The 13,949-nt window shown below is 46.2% G+C and overlaps 1 protein-coding gene across 1 annotated transcript in view; it reads right to left on the reverse strand.

Moving 5' to 3' along the window:
* ARR3 (arrestin 3) overlaps nt 1–13,121 on the reverse strand; it is a gene marked incomplete at its 5' end in the record, with an annotated part of 66,433 nt that extends 53,312 nt beyond the window's left edge. Inside the window, 2 exons of the mRNA XM_063313606.1 lie at nt 8,900–8,960; nt 13,113–13,121. Coding sequence (XP_063169676.1) covers nt 8,900–8,960; nt 13,113–13,121 — 70 coding nt within the window. The remainder of the gene's footprint in view (nt 1–8,899; nt 8,961–13,112) is intronic.
* Between the last annotated feature and the right edge of the window lie 828 nt (nt 13,122–13,949).

Here is a 13,949-nt window from a genome sequence, read left to right on the forward strand (position 1 = left end):
CATAGACTGCAAGGTGTCAGATCCCTCGGATCAAAGTGTTCACAGAATCCCTTATCGGAGCATCTTCCATCATTTCCTTATCAATGGTGTAGACTCTCTGTCGCCGGGTAGGAGGGGGTGTGAAGTTGGAGTATGAATTGTATTATTATGGCTACACATTTATGATGGCAGACATCAAGGCCAATGGGTTGAGATTCACCAGAAAAACCACCTGGATGGGAGGGGAGGTGACATACTTTTGTGGGAAAGGGAACAAGTTAAGGTAATGTAGTTTTAAATGTAGGTTTGAGTGGGAACTCTCCATTCGCAGCTTTACCTCTGTACTATTCATTTCAATTCATTAAACCATTAAAGGAACTTGGTCTCCTGACTGTTATTGTGTGAATGCTTGAGTGAACTGGTGCTGAACTTAAGCTGCGAATCTAATTGTGTTCGAGAACTCTTCCAGGGAAAGTAACTCAGTTGAGAGTTAACGAATCATGCCGAAACATGGAAAAACCAGGGCGAAGCAGCCATCACCTCTTCCATCCTCCAAGAGGATGGTGCTGTACGCCAAGGAGGAGGAAGAAAAGGTTGAGTCGGAAGAGAGCTCCGGACGCGGGGAGCGTGAGTGTGAGACAGAACCCCGGCTCAATGCTACGGAGTTGGAGAGCGCACTTCTTACCCTCAACTTCATGAGAGAGCCTCAGACTCCAGACATGATACTGGAAGAATCACAGATGGGACCTTCACAATCGGGCGCCAAGGAGGAGGCGGCAAGAGCTCCACCACTTTGGAGGCACAAGTAAGGTTGTTGAGTCCGGGGACCTGTGGGACTGTGACAGACACCAATGGGACCCGCAAGCAATTTGTGGGTTGGAGGCGAGAATGTCGGCCATGGAAGTGGCGATGCAACATGTGTCAAAAACCCTTGAAACCATGGCATATCCCCTGGCAGAGATTTTGACCCAGCTTTCCAGGATGGCATCGCCAGACTCGTGAGGAAGACGTCGCACCCTAACCCCAACCTGGGATTCTGACTCCCCAGTGAGGCGATGAAGGAATGGAGGCCACGCAGAGAGCCAAGAAGAGCTGGGGAGAACTACAGCTGGCGAGGCGGCACCTGTGGGGACCCTGAAGGAAATACAAGTTAAATTCAAGGGCGATCCATAACAGTTGGCATTTTTCTTGACCAATGTGTCCATCTACATGAGAGAATATGAGTCCTGCTTCCGCACAGAGTACAAGAAGGTGAGCCAGGTCGGCGCGAAGCTTCGCGGAGCCGCAGAGGATTGGTATGTGCAACTGCACAATGCCATGGCCCCAGAGTTACACAGTTTGCGAGATTTCATGAAAGCCCTGAGGGGGTGGTTTGAGGACCCACTAGACAAGATGAAGGCAAAAGCGGCCATCCAGCAACTTAGGCAAGGGGGGAAAAGTGTGGCAGAGTATGCCATGGAATTCAAAGACCTTGCCAGAAAAGTTATGGACTGGTCGGAGACCACCAAGATTGACTACTTCAAAGGGGACTTGCAGCCAGAGGTCCTAAGATGGGCACTCTGCAGAGGAGACCCCCCTACTCTAAAGGAATGGATCTGCCTGGTGAGGGAAGTCGAGAATACCCAATACCAATTTCGTAGGCAACTCAGAGCACAAGTGGCAGGGAGGAATACCAGAGCACCGGGTCAGTTCCCCTTTGCCCAGCAAAAGCTATTCTGTGACAAAGAGGATCCAAAAGACCACACCTGGAAGAAAGGCGGCTGCTTCAAATGTGGGAAGGACACCCATCGAGCAACAGAGTGCCCACGCGGAGAACCAGACGCAGCCAAGGGAGGAACCAAACCAGCTAAAATCCCACGCAAGGGAACTGCTGTGACCACGCTGGTGCACAGAGATCCAGATGTGAACTTGCTGATGGAGTCGAGCGAGGACTCCGACCTGGAGGATCAGAAGCTGGCGGGAAACGAATTTCACCTGTTCTAAATCACAGGTGGAAATTCCAGGGCGCAAGATGCCACTTCAGAGGAAGACAATAAAGAAGACCCTTCGGTGAGTGATGATTGCCCCACCTTGTGAGTCAGAGTAGAACCAAAAAACTTAAGAACCCTCCACAAAGCCAACTTGACGGCAATGTTAGACTCGGGGTGCACAAAATGTTTAATACACCCCGCATTAATCAACACATTAAGCCTCAAAACTAAGAGACTTAAGCAACCAATCATTTTTACCCAGATGCATGGTTCCATTGCCCACGGGGGTCCAGTAGAATTTTGAACTGAGACTGTTGCCATGAAGCTGGGGGGGCATAAAGAAACCTTACAATTCATTGTAGCTCCTATCGCCAACTACTCCATCATCTTGGGACTCCCATGGTTAAAAAGTAGAAAGCCACAAATAGACTGGGAGTCTGGTGCACTAATATTTAAGGATGGTGCCAGCAACCCACCGCCTTTACCACCAAAGGAACGGAGTGTGGCGGGCATACTCCTCAACAAGATCCCATTGGAAAAACCAGATGTAGAAATAGACGTTCCAGCCGAATACTCAGACTTACTTGATGTGTTTGATGAAAAAGAATCTGACCAGTTGCCACCACACAGAAAAACTGACTGCACTATTGAAATCGACCCGAAAGCTAAACTGCCCAAACCAAAGATGTATGCTATGACAGAAACTGTCATGTTCACTGTTTCAATGTACAGTATACATCATAACGTTTCACATGCCATGGCACTGACGCGCGTTTCTGTTTGGGAGGGAGCTGCTGTGAAACCTTGTACCAAGCTCTGTATCTGAATTCATTACAATGGAATGTGTTTGGGTTATGTTATCTGTTCAAGGCCTTTTCCCGCAGACCATCAGAAACCATTAGGAGCACCTGGGATTGTGAACTTGGGAAGATTCTACGGGGGGAGGGATCTCATTTACACCGAGGGTTTTTAGTTTGAATTTGGCGCGCTTTCATCATTCGAGCTTTCTGTGTGATCCTGCATACATTCTTTAATATATCAGATATCTTTGAATTCCTGTTCATAAGTCTGACAGTGTTTTAGAATAGGCAACCATTACATAAAGCTGAGAATCCCCAAAGTTGTACTGTTAGCTCCTACCAAGATCAGTTTCTTGTGAGGGAAAATCGTTAACAATGGCTGAGTCAAAGCTCACGACTGGGGGACTTGAGGAGACGGCTAGCTTGATGCCCGAGTCAACGGTCAAGAGCGGAGAACTGAACCTCACCCCAGAACCTTCATACTCCCGGGATGGATCGAGTTCCAATTCTGAGGTGGAGGAATCTAACGATGGGGAAGAGCCAGAGCAACCAGCCCCCAGCGAATGGCTTGCAGAGCTGATCACCTTGGATGAAGTAGGGGAACCCCAGCCAGGGACATCGGGGGCATCCTGGAAGTATCGGTTCCCACTAACCCTAGACAAAGAATCTACTATGGTGTCAACAGAGAGAAAACCGAACACGTGAGGGAGTGAGGACTCTCAAACCCCTGAAAGACTAAGAGTGATGGAGGCCAAAATAGAATCGAGAGAGTACATGCTAAGAAACCTATCTCTGTCACTGGAGGGGCAGGGGAGGCACGGAGGAGATCCCAGCTTCCTGCAACCATCCCCCATCCTCCCATCCGGACCGCAGACGGAGTGGGGCCGGAGACGGCTCCAGGATGAATCTCCACCCCACAGGGTTCGATCACCAGTGTTCCCCCCCCGAAGAGGGAAACCTACTGTAACCTGGGGCCCAACCGCTCAAGTGGCTGCCGATTCCACTCCAACTGGAGTGGGGGTGAGAGGCTTTTCTGTCAAGTTTGATGGGGATCCAACAAAGTTATCTTTCTTTTTAACTAATGCTAAAAGTTATATGAGGCAGTTTGGAGCATACTTCCCTTCCAAAGAGGCTAAAATAACTGCCATTGCTACCAAGTTGAAGGGTTGAGCGGCTGACTGGTATGTTCAGTGAACTGATGCTGACTCCCCTGCACTTGATTATTTCGATGATTTCATGTGGGTGTTAAAGCTGCATTTTGAAGATCCTCTGGCCAAGGCAAGAGCTAAGAAGGCGCTGAAGGATCTTACCCAGGGCCAAATGTCCGTAGCTGATTACGACCTAGAGTTTAAGGCTCTAGCTGGGAAAATCCCTGACTGGTCTCAGTCAACCCTAATAAAACGGTTTAGAGAGGGACTCAACCGGGACGTCCTACATTGGGTGTTGTGTAGAGACGACCCTGAGTCATTGTACAACTGGATCTGTCTGGCAGGAAAGGCTGAGCACACTCAGCATACCTTCATGCAAACTAGAAAATCTGAAAAACCACCCGCCACCTTGAGGGGACCCCGAAGTGCTACGACTGCTGCCCAGCCAAGCTATAGAGCTTGGGATGAGGAGAGAGACCAGCGCTACGTGAGGGGTCAGTGCCTCCAATGCGGAAAGGAGGGCCACCGAGCAGCTGATTGCCCAAAAGCCAAAGCTGGAGATCGAGCGGGCAAGCCGCCGGCCAAATCGCCCCCCCCCCTTGCGGCGGATGACAGCAGCCAAGGGGACAGCCAATGCTGAGGAAGTAATCTACTTCTTGGGAGAGGCTGAAGACGACTCTAAGGAGGCGGCAGGAAACGCCAGCCACCTGCCATGAAGAGCACCTGCAGGCAGGTGGAGGAGGGTGGGTGCGAAGATGCTATGGTGAGTGCTGACTGTCCCACTTTAGCAATAAAAGTGAAATTGGGTTCCCGCACAAAAACTACAGAGGTATAGGCTTTAGTTGACTCTGGGTGTTCCAGGTGTTTAATTCACCCTGATCTGGTTGCTGCTTTGGACCTGCCTAGCTTCCCCCTCCAGCAGCCTTTGATCTTCACACAGTTGGATGGTTCAATGGCGGGGGGGGTGGGTGGGCCGGCAACCCATTTCACTGGAACTGTCGCACTGCAAATGGGCAGCCACCGTGAGACTTTGAAATTCGTTGTAGCACCTGTTGGCAATCCCTTGGTAATTCTGGGGATCCCCTGGTTCACCTATCGAAGCCCCTATATAAACTGGGAGCACAGAACTGTGACTTTTAAAGATGGTTTTTACCAAGCTCCTACAGCAGAGAGAGTTGCACGTGCAGGGGTTGGAAGGGCAGCGATCGCCACATTTAGAAGGCTTGCCTGATCAATACCAAGACTTTGCAGACATGTTTGGGGAAATGGAAGCAGATCAGTTACCCCCACCCCACCGGAAAACTGACTGTGCAATAGAGTTGCTCCCCAATGCTCAATTGCCCAAGCCTAAAATTTAGCTTGAGGCATTACGGGACTTTATTGACAAAAATCTGTCAAGGGGATTTATTGAACCTGCTACTTCCCCAGTTGGGGCTCCTGTGTTATTCCGGGAAAAGAAAGATGGCATGCTTCGACTCTGTACAGACTATCGAGGGTTAAATTCCATCTCTATTGTCAACAAGTACCCTCTCCCGCTCATGAAGGACATGTTAGCTCATTTGTCAAAGGGCAAGATTTTCTCCAAGCTCGATCTTCACGAAGCCTATTTCCGCATTCGCATAAGAGCTGGGGATGAGTGGAAAACTGCTTTTAATTGCCCACTAGGATCGTTTCAGTACAAAGTCCTCCCTTTTGGGTTAGGAGGGGCACCCAGAGTCTTCATTCAGTTGATTAATGAAGTTTTACATGATCATTTGTTTAAAGGGGTCCTGGTTTATTTAGATGATGTTCTCATTTACACTGAAACCGAGGAGGAACACGAACGCCTCCTCAAACAGGTGTTATGTAAACTTAGAGATGCCAAACTCTATGCCAAACTTTCCAAATGTGAATTTCACAAAACCCAACTTGACTATCTGGGCTATTGGGTATCTGACAAGGTATTGAGATGGACCCTGCAAAAATTCAGGCGATTCTAAGTTGGGAACATCCCCGCACCCAGAGGCAATTGCAAAGTTTCCTCGGGTTCAGTAATTATTATTGCCAGTTTATCTAGGGGTTCGCTGAGATTGCCTTGCCCCTCACTGATTTACTCCGTACCAAGGGCTTGAGGGAGACATGCAAAGTAAAACACCCTAGGGCCATGCTGGATTGGACGCCTGAATGCCAGGCAGCATTTGAAAAGTTGAAAACCCTTTTCACTGCTGAGCCTATTCTACAGCACCCTGATCCTGAACGCCCCTTTGTGGTCCAAGTTGATGCTTCTGACTCCTCAGTTGGGGCTATTTTGTTACAGAGGGATTCTGAAAATCACTTAAAACCCTGCGCTTATCTGTCCAGGAAATTTTCTGAAACCGAACGCCGTTGGCACGTTTGGGAAAAGGAGGCATTTGCTGTAAAAGCAGCTTTGGAAACCTGGTGTCACCTCCTTGAAAGCACTAAATGCCCTTTCGAGGTTTGGGCCGATCACAGGAATCTGCAAGCCCTCTGCACCCCCCAGCGTCTCAGCCCTAAACAAATTCGCTGGGCTCAGTTTTTCAGTCGCTTTAACTTCCAGTTAAATTTTATTCTGGGAAAGAAAAACTTTCTGGCCGATGCTTTGTCACATTTACCTCAGGACCTTGACCAGGTGGCAGATGTAGTTGGGACCATTCTCACTGAACCACAACTGGGCTTGGTTGCTGTCACTCGGAGCCAGACCTGTGCGCAGGCACCCCTGCCCCCAGCACAGTCTGGGAAGCGGAAATTGCAAGTTCCTTGCCAGTTACAAAAGGACTTTCTCCAGAGAATTCATAGACAAAAACCAGGCTCAGGGTTTTATTGAGCCAGCTAACTCCCCCTTAGCTGCCCCGGTGCTTTTCTGGGCAAAAAAAGATGGCTTCCTCAGACTCTGTACCAATTACCATGGAATAAATGCCATCTCAGTACACAACCAGTACCCTCTCTCTCTCATGAAGGACATGCTAGCACAGCTAAGGAAAGGAAAGGTGTTCACCAAACCCGACTTCAGAGAAGCATACTTCAGGATTCAAATGAGTGGAAAACTGCTTTTAATTGCCCTCTGGGTTCATACCAGTACAAAGTTCTCCCATTTGGGTTAGCAGGGACCCCTGGAGTGTTTATGCAGTACATCAAAGAGGTCCTCCACGAACATTTGTACAAAGGGGTCCTGGTTTATTTGGATGACATTCTAATCTACTCAGAAAGCTTAAAGAACCATATCCCACTTGTTAGACAAGTATTGCAAAAGCTGAGAAATACCCAACTCTACACTAAGCTTTCCAAGTATGAATTTCACAGGTCTCAGCTAGACTATTTGGGCTACCATATCTCATCAAATGGCATCGAAATGGACCCTGCCAAAGTACAGGACATAATGGGTGGGAACCACCTCATACCAGGAGACTTCAAAGTTTTCTAGGTTTCGCCAATTTTTATAGACAATTTATCCTCTAATTTGCGCAAATTGCCTTGCCTCTGACAGATTTGCTCAAAACTAGAGGGAGTCGGGAGATGCGAAAAGTTACTTCCCCTGGAGCTAAGCTGGCTTGGGCTACTGACTGCCAAGCTGCATTCAACCGCTTAAAACTTCTATTCACCAGGAAACCTATTTTGGCTCACCCAGACCCAAGCCGCCCCTTTATTGTCCAAGCTGATGCCTCTGACTCAGCCGTAGGAGCGGTTTTGGTTCAAAAAGATGAAAAAGGGTCCCCATGCCCATGCACTTACCTCTCCCGTAAATGTACAGACTCTGAACACAACTGGCCCATTTGGGAAAAAGAGGCTTTTCTTCTCCATTCGCAGCTTTACCTCTGTACTATTCATTTTAATTCATTAAACAGTTAAAGGATCTTGGTCTCCTGACTGTTATTGTGTGAATGCTCGAATGAACTGGTGCTGACACAAGGATTCCATCAGTGAGCTATTTTTGTGTGGTCCTGTATGCACACCATACAATACTTAAAACACTGGAATCTATAATGCTGCCTCAGACCTATACAAATTTCAGTCGCCAACATTGATCCCTATGCATTTTGGACTATATAATCAAAGTGCATTCTGGAACACTATGCCCAAATATTTGAATGATTGAACCAGTTATAAGTCAGTTTCCATCTGTGAACTTTGTGATACTTTGCAAAAACTGTCACCTTGGTCTTATTGTGATTAATCTTTTACAAAACTCTGTAAGAGAACACAAGACCCATCTCAGAGTCAGTGCCAACCATTCTATATAGTTTCACTGCACAACACCATCCACATAAAGTATGGTTGCAATAAGTTTGATGTGCCAAATTAAGGCCAGGGTCAGGTTGAACAATAAGGAGGCCAAAATACAACCTTGCCTAACTCCTTTTCCTGTCAAAATTTCCCTAGTATAATGGCACTGCATAATACATCTGATTTTATTTTACAGCTATCATTAAGTTTCTCAAAAATAAAACTAAGTCTCTATCAACAGAAGAATCCTTCAGTTTTTACCATAACTTATGCCTGGAAACTGAATTAAGAGCAGACCTAAGGTCAGCATTTGACTGTGTATTTTTCAATCAAAAATTGTAATATCAGCTTGGTCTATTTGTGAACAACTTACCCTAAATCCAGCCTGCTGATCTGCTAGTATCTCAAGCCAATCCAGTAATTTATCACTTAAATGAATGGCTAATAACACCCTGTCTTCCCCTCCCTTCCCCACCCCAACTCATCCCAATTTAAATCCTACATCAATCTAGCTACTCCATGCATCTGATGAAGTGAGCTGAGGCTAATGAAAATATATTCCTTTGAATAAAATTTATTAATGAGAAAAGGTGCTAGCAGATTTTTCTGAGTTTTGGTTGCCCTAGACTAACACAACTCTCCTCCTACAAGTACATTAAGTATCTGTCCAAATTCAGATTAACTTCCTATATAACATCACCTTCAACATCACCATCTTCCAAAGGGTGTAGAACCGGTGGAATGCTATTGACACTAACAGGATTTAAAGCAAATCACATACCCACAGGTTCCACAGATTCCACATGATCCACAAAGTCTCGCTTTCCCAGGTAGATGGATAACTGGATAAGCAGGAGAGGGAAAAAAATAGTTGGTTCTCCACATTTGCTTACAAATGTCTTTCACTATATAATCTTGGCATTAAATAGCCAATGGAATCATTACAAAGGTTGGCACTTCCACATAACAGTACTAAGGAGTGAAAAAGTCCTCACTGATAGTACCTCATCAATATGGACTGAGATATCAAGTGATTCTAATTTGCAGATAATGCAAAATTATGTGGGAAACAAATTCAAAATGATGTTTGACAGATTAGAGAATGGGCAGTATATGATAGGGGATTCCTGATTTGGTAATAATATGCATGAAACAAGTTGAAATATGAATCAGCAAATGGTATCATAAGAAGTATAGTTTCCAAATCGTAGGAAGTAGTTGTTCCACTTTTTTCTGCATTGGTCAGACCTTACCATTTTTGAGCATCATACTTTAAGAATAATTCAGAAAAACTGGAATAACAATAGAGAATGAGAACCAGGATGATCAGAGAATTAATTTTTAGGAGAACAGATTAAGGGAGCTGGATAACTTTGTTGGTATATTGTTTTCTGCTACAGAAATTAAGGTTACTATGGTAACAAATCACTTAGGCAGGGTGAGAAGGTCAAACTTAAGTATCCTCAATTTGGGGGTGAAAAGGAATGACCATATAAGGAAATTGCCTTCAGGGCAGCCTGCCTGGGCTGTTAGTTTCAGTTTCCTTTCTACCAGCCTTTCCTCCCTGTCCTCTCTGAGCGCGTGTGAATGCACAGCTTGAAAATATGTTTTTGTGCTTTCTGTAAATACATTTATTTTTATAGAAATGCCTGGTGTGCGTGATTTTTCTGATCTCTCAGGCCAAACGCTTTCCAGCACACTCTGACAAACTTTAGAACTTTGGAAAAAGTCTATGAAAAATCATGACATGAAAATATGCCATGAAGAAGACCAAGATTTGACAAACCTATTTATGTAACTTGAAATTTAAGGGTAGGCACTGAAAGGAAAGCCAGGTTTGGCTGCCGTCTTTTCCTCAATGATCTGGGACTAAGAACCATTTGAAGGGGAAAATGGTGGGCGTTGAAATTGCCTGCCTGGGGCTTCTCCCAGTGCCAGGTCAGCTCAAACAGAGGGGAAAAAAAGGCCAGGTAGGAACAGCCATTGTCTAACACAGAAACCTCCCATGATGGTACATTTCTGGACGTGGTTGGATTTAAGCTGCTAAGAGGCCTGCTCTAAATCTAATCCCATTTGGAAAAAGATCTCTTAGCTGAGAAGGTAAATGGCTTGGACAAAGATCAGTCTGGGCTTTTCTTTGCTGGCTAATCTGATCTGGAAAACAGGGCACAACCTTTGCTTTTAGATTAATGCATACACAGAAATCTCTGTCCCAGGGCCAATTCATGCAACCATCTCAATGTGCCAGAATTGGGATGTCCAACATACTGGGCATTTGACCTTCAAACTTAGGTCCAGGGCATTTCCCTGAACTGAAACATCTCCCTAGAACATAAATTTCCACCCAGCAGTGCCAACACAAGGCCTTTGTTCACTGGTTCACCTGAATGATTGTATCAACTGGCCTTTCCCTAAGGACACCGACTGAACTGCTACAGGACACAGATTAGCCAGAAATGCTTGGGCATAGTTTTTGCCAAATTAGCATCATCATTATTATGTGTTTCCAGCACACCATAAACGTACCTTCCCGTTGGGAGAAGTCTTCTTATATACTCTGCCGCGAGAGACAGAGAGAGAGACAAATGGGGTGGGGACAGGGAGGGAGAAGAAATTTTAGTGGCTCAGACTTTGGGCAATGTATTACACATACTACAACACTCAGGGTAGCTAACATTAAATGCACGACAAAGTATAAAACAGTTAAACATTTAAAATGTATTTGTTAAAAATTTGCTCGTGAGGCATTACTGAATAGCTACAGAGAACATAATTAGTAGGGATGATATAGGTACCACAGGCAGTAGACTTAAATTCACACATCCAAGAAAACCAAAAGTCTAATAGCAGATTCTTGTATCTAAGAGGCTAACAATCACAGCAGCAAATTTTGCTGCTTAATTCTCCTGGATTTTTCCCAATTCTTGAATAAAACAGCTTTAAACCAGAGGTTTAGGGGCAATATTACCTCAGCTACTTTCTCACAATCTAGAATCTTGGATTTTAAAAGACCCCCTCCGCCCCAAATTAAAAAATCTCCAGAAGGGGAAAGGCTGAGGGATCCCCTGGGGCTACATGCTGAGGTCCTGGGCTCCATCAGGGGAGATGCCGCTCAGGGGGAATCCAGTGATTGTCAGGGATAGATTTGTCAACCTGGGGAAAGCCGGGAAGCCCCGTGACAGACTATTGAAGCAGTTGCACCTACTGGGCCCACTTATCATCATGGCTCCCCATATCTTCCTGGGACCTTTCAGTCCCAATCTTAATTTTCTGCTCCCCAGTGTTCACAACCTGATTTTCTAGAGGTTTGACAAGAAAAGGATTGCAATTAAAAATATTTATTATTTATAAAACATATAAGCCATTTTTTTTCTGTGACAGAACAATCCATTCTAATTGTTCCAATACTACAGAAGAGAATCACTGTAGCTCTGGGTTGAACTGTGGAGTCCTTGGTGCTCTCTGAGTTTGGCTGTTGGCTTGCAGACATTTCATTACCCGACTAGGTAATATCAGTGCAGATGAGGGTGGCGTTTGCTCCCTGTTTACATACAGTTCTTGCCCAGCCCATGCTGGAGGTGGGGGTGGGGGGAGGTTTTCTCCTTGGTAGTGCCTTGATTAGGGTACTGGTTTCTGCCTGATTGTTTGTCTGGGGTTAATCCCTGCTTATCCGGGTGCTGGCTGCTGGAGAGGATGCGTTCCGGCCATTTTGTTTCCTTCTTAGCTTTTTTTACTGTCTTTTGAATGGTGTGTAAATGTGTTTTATCTCTATGTGTCTGTTGATGGCTGTTTTGCCTGAGTGCCAAGCTTCCAGGAATTCCCTAGCGTTTCTGGATTTGGCTTGGTCTGGGATGTTCACAGTTTCCCAGGTGAAAGTATGGTTGACTCTGTCCATGTGTTCTGAGATTAAGGAGTTCTCATTAAGGACTACTAGTTGGTGTTGATGGACGTGCTCTGCTAGTCTTCTGCCTGCCTGTCCTACATGGTGGCTGTTACAGTCCTTACACTCTATATCTGCCATTCACTGTATGTCTGGCATTCAGACAAATCAGCCATCAATAGACACAGGGATAAACCACATTTACACACCATTCAAAAAAGACAGTAAAAAAAGCTAAGAAGGAAACAAAAAGGCCAGAACGCATCCTCTCCAGCAGCCAGCACCCAGATAAGCAGGGATTAACCCCAGACAAACAATCAGGCAGAAAACAGTACCCTAATCAAGGCACTACCAAGGAGAAAACCACACCCCACCAACACTGGCAGGGCAAGCTACTGCAGATATAACAGGGAGCAAACCCCACCCTCACTTGCACTGATGAGGTTTCCTAGTTGGGTAATGAAACATCTGCAAGCAAACAACCCAGCTCAGAGAGCACCAAGGACTCCACCATTCTAATTGTTACTAAAATTGTAAGTTTAACCATATCACTGAAATTTGCACTGTAATGGAAACCTCACCAAATTATGAAACGAAGTTATGCTGATAGAAAAAAAGGGGCATTATCTTCCTGCACTACCATATGTGGGCAGAGAAAGCTGAAGGGGATTAGTTTAGCAACAAATCTGGGTGGGTGTCATGAGCACTGATGGCGAGCAGGAGGGGGCCCCTATCCAGAGGGGAAAACGCATGCGTAGTAGTGAGGAGTTGAGCAGCCATTCAAAGAGACACAGAACAGACCCGCCTTGACTTTTGGGGTTTATCTGTCTGGGTTTTCCCACACTTCTTCAGTTTGTTAGGATTTTCTGTCTAATGTAGCAGTAATAAAACACTAGAGACCTATTCCTCGTCTCAGCGTGGTTCCTGACTGTTAGGACAGTGGGCCCTCTAGAGGCCCCACATGCCTCAAGAACAAGGAGGAGAGTCAGGCTGAGGAGGAGCCCTGCTGCCCCTCCAGGGAAGGCTTCTAGGGGTGCCTCTTGCTGGGCCGGTGCCATGCAGAGAAATGAGGGTCCCCCTCCCACAGACTACAGGGAAGACAAGCCAGACCTACTTTGATCCGTCAGCCATCTTCAGGGACTGGCAGTGGGACTCCTGCAAGAGAAGAGAAAACCAAGCTCTAGGCCAGCAGCACAGCGGCAGATGGAGTGCCCCTGCCAGCCAGCTCTCTCCACCAAGGATGTGCTCCAAAGGCAGCCCAACGCATCCAGAGCAGGTTTCTCGGGGTGGCTGTCTTCCACGTGGGGCTCCCTGGAGTTCCTGCTCTGGCTAGCAAAAGCCAGGCACATGTCCAGAAAACACTTGGGATGCTTCTGAGCCAATGCACCCACAGGGCCATAAGCTTCCTCATCATTTCTAGAACACAAAAGGAGGAAAATCTCTGGGCAATGGGACATCTCTGTGGCACATTTTCCGCAGTGGTGACAGAGGGCAATGGCCCAGGGTCTGGGGCTCTAGAAGAGGCTAGCCAACTCCCCGGGTTTGCACACTGATATCCACTCAGCTAACAGCACAACTCTGGTATAACCTACATTTTCAAACTCTGCCCCCTCCCCCACAACCCATTAAACATTTTGTGTGATGGTTATGTGTTTTGAATCCTTCCAGTTATGAGAGCCTGTTTAAATGAGGAGGGTGGTTGGGAGTTTAGGAACAGAGACCCAACCATTTAATGTGGCTGTTAATAACAACTGTGCCGCTACAAGTTCTCTCTTGTGGTTTATACAGGCACCAGTTTGCCCCTCCTGAAGACACAAGCCCTGGAACTGGAGAAATTACGTTATGCTGAGTTCCCATTCCCAGGCTGCAAATCCCTCGGAAGGGGTTGTTAAACCAAAATAGCTCTCTTCCAAATAAAATGATCTCAGCTCACTCCTTACCATAACCCCCT

This window comes from Candoia aspera, chromosome 12 (genome assembly GCF_035149785.1).
Source record: "Candoia aspera isolate rCanAsp1 chromosome 12, rCanAsp1.hap2, whole genome shotgun sequence".
NCBI classification, from domain to species: domain Eukaryota; kingdom Metazoa; phylum Chordata; class Lepidosauria; order Squamata; family Boidae; genus Candoia; species Candoia aspera.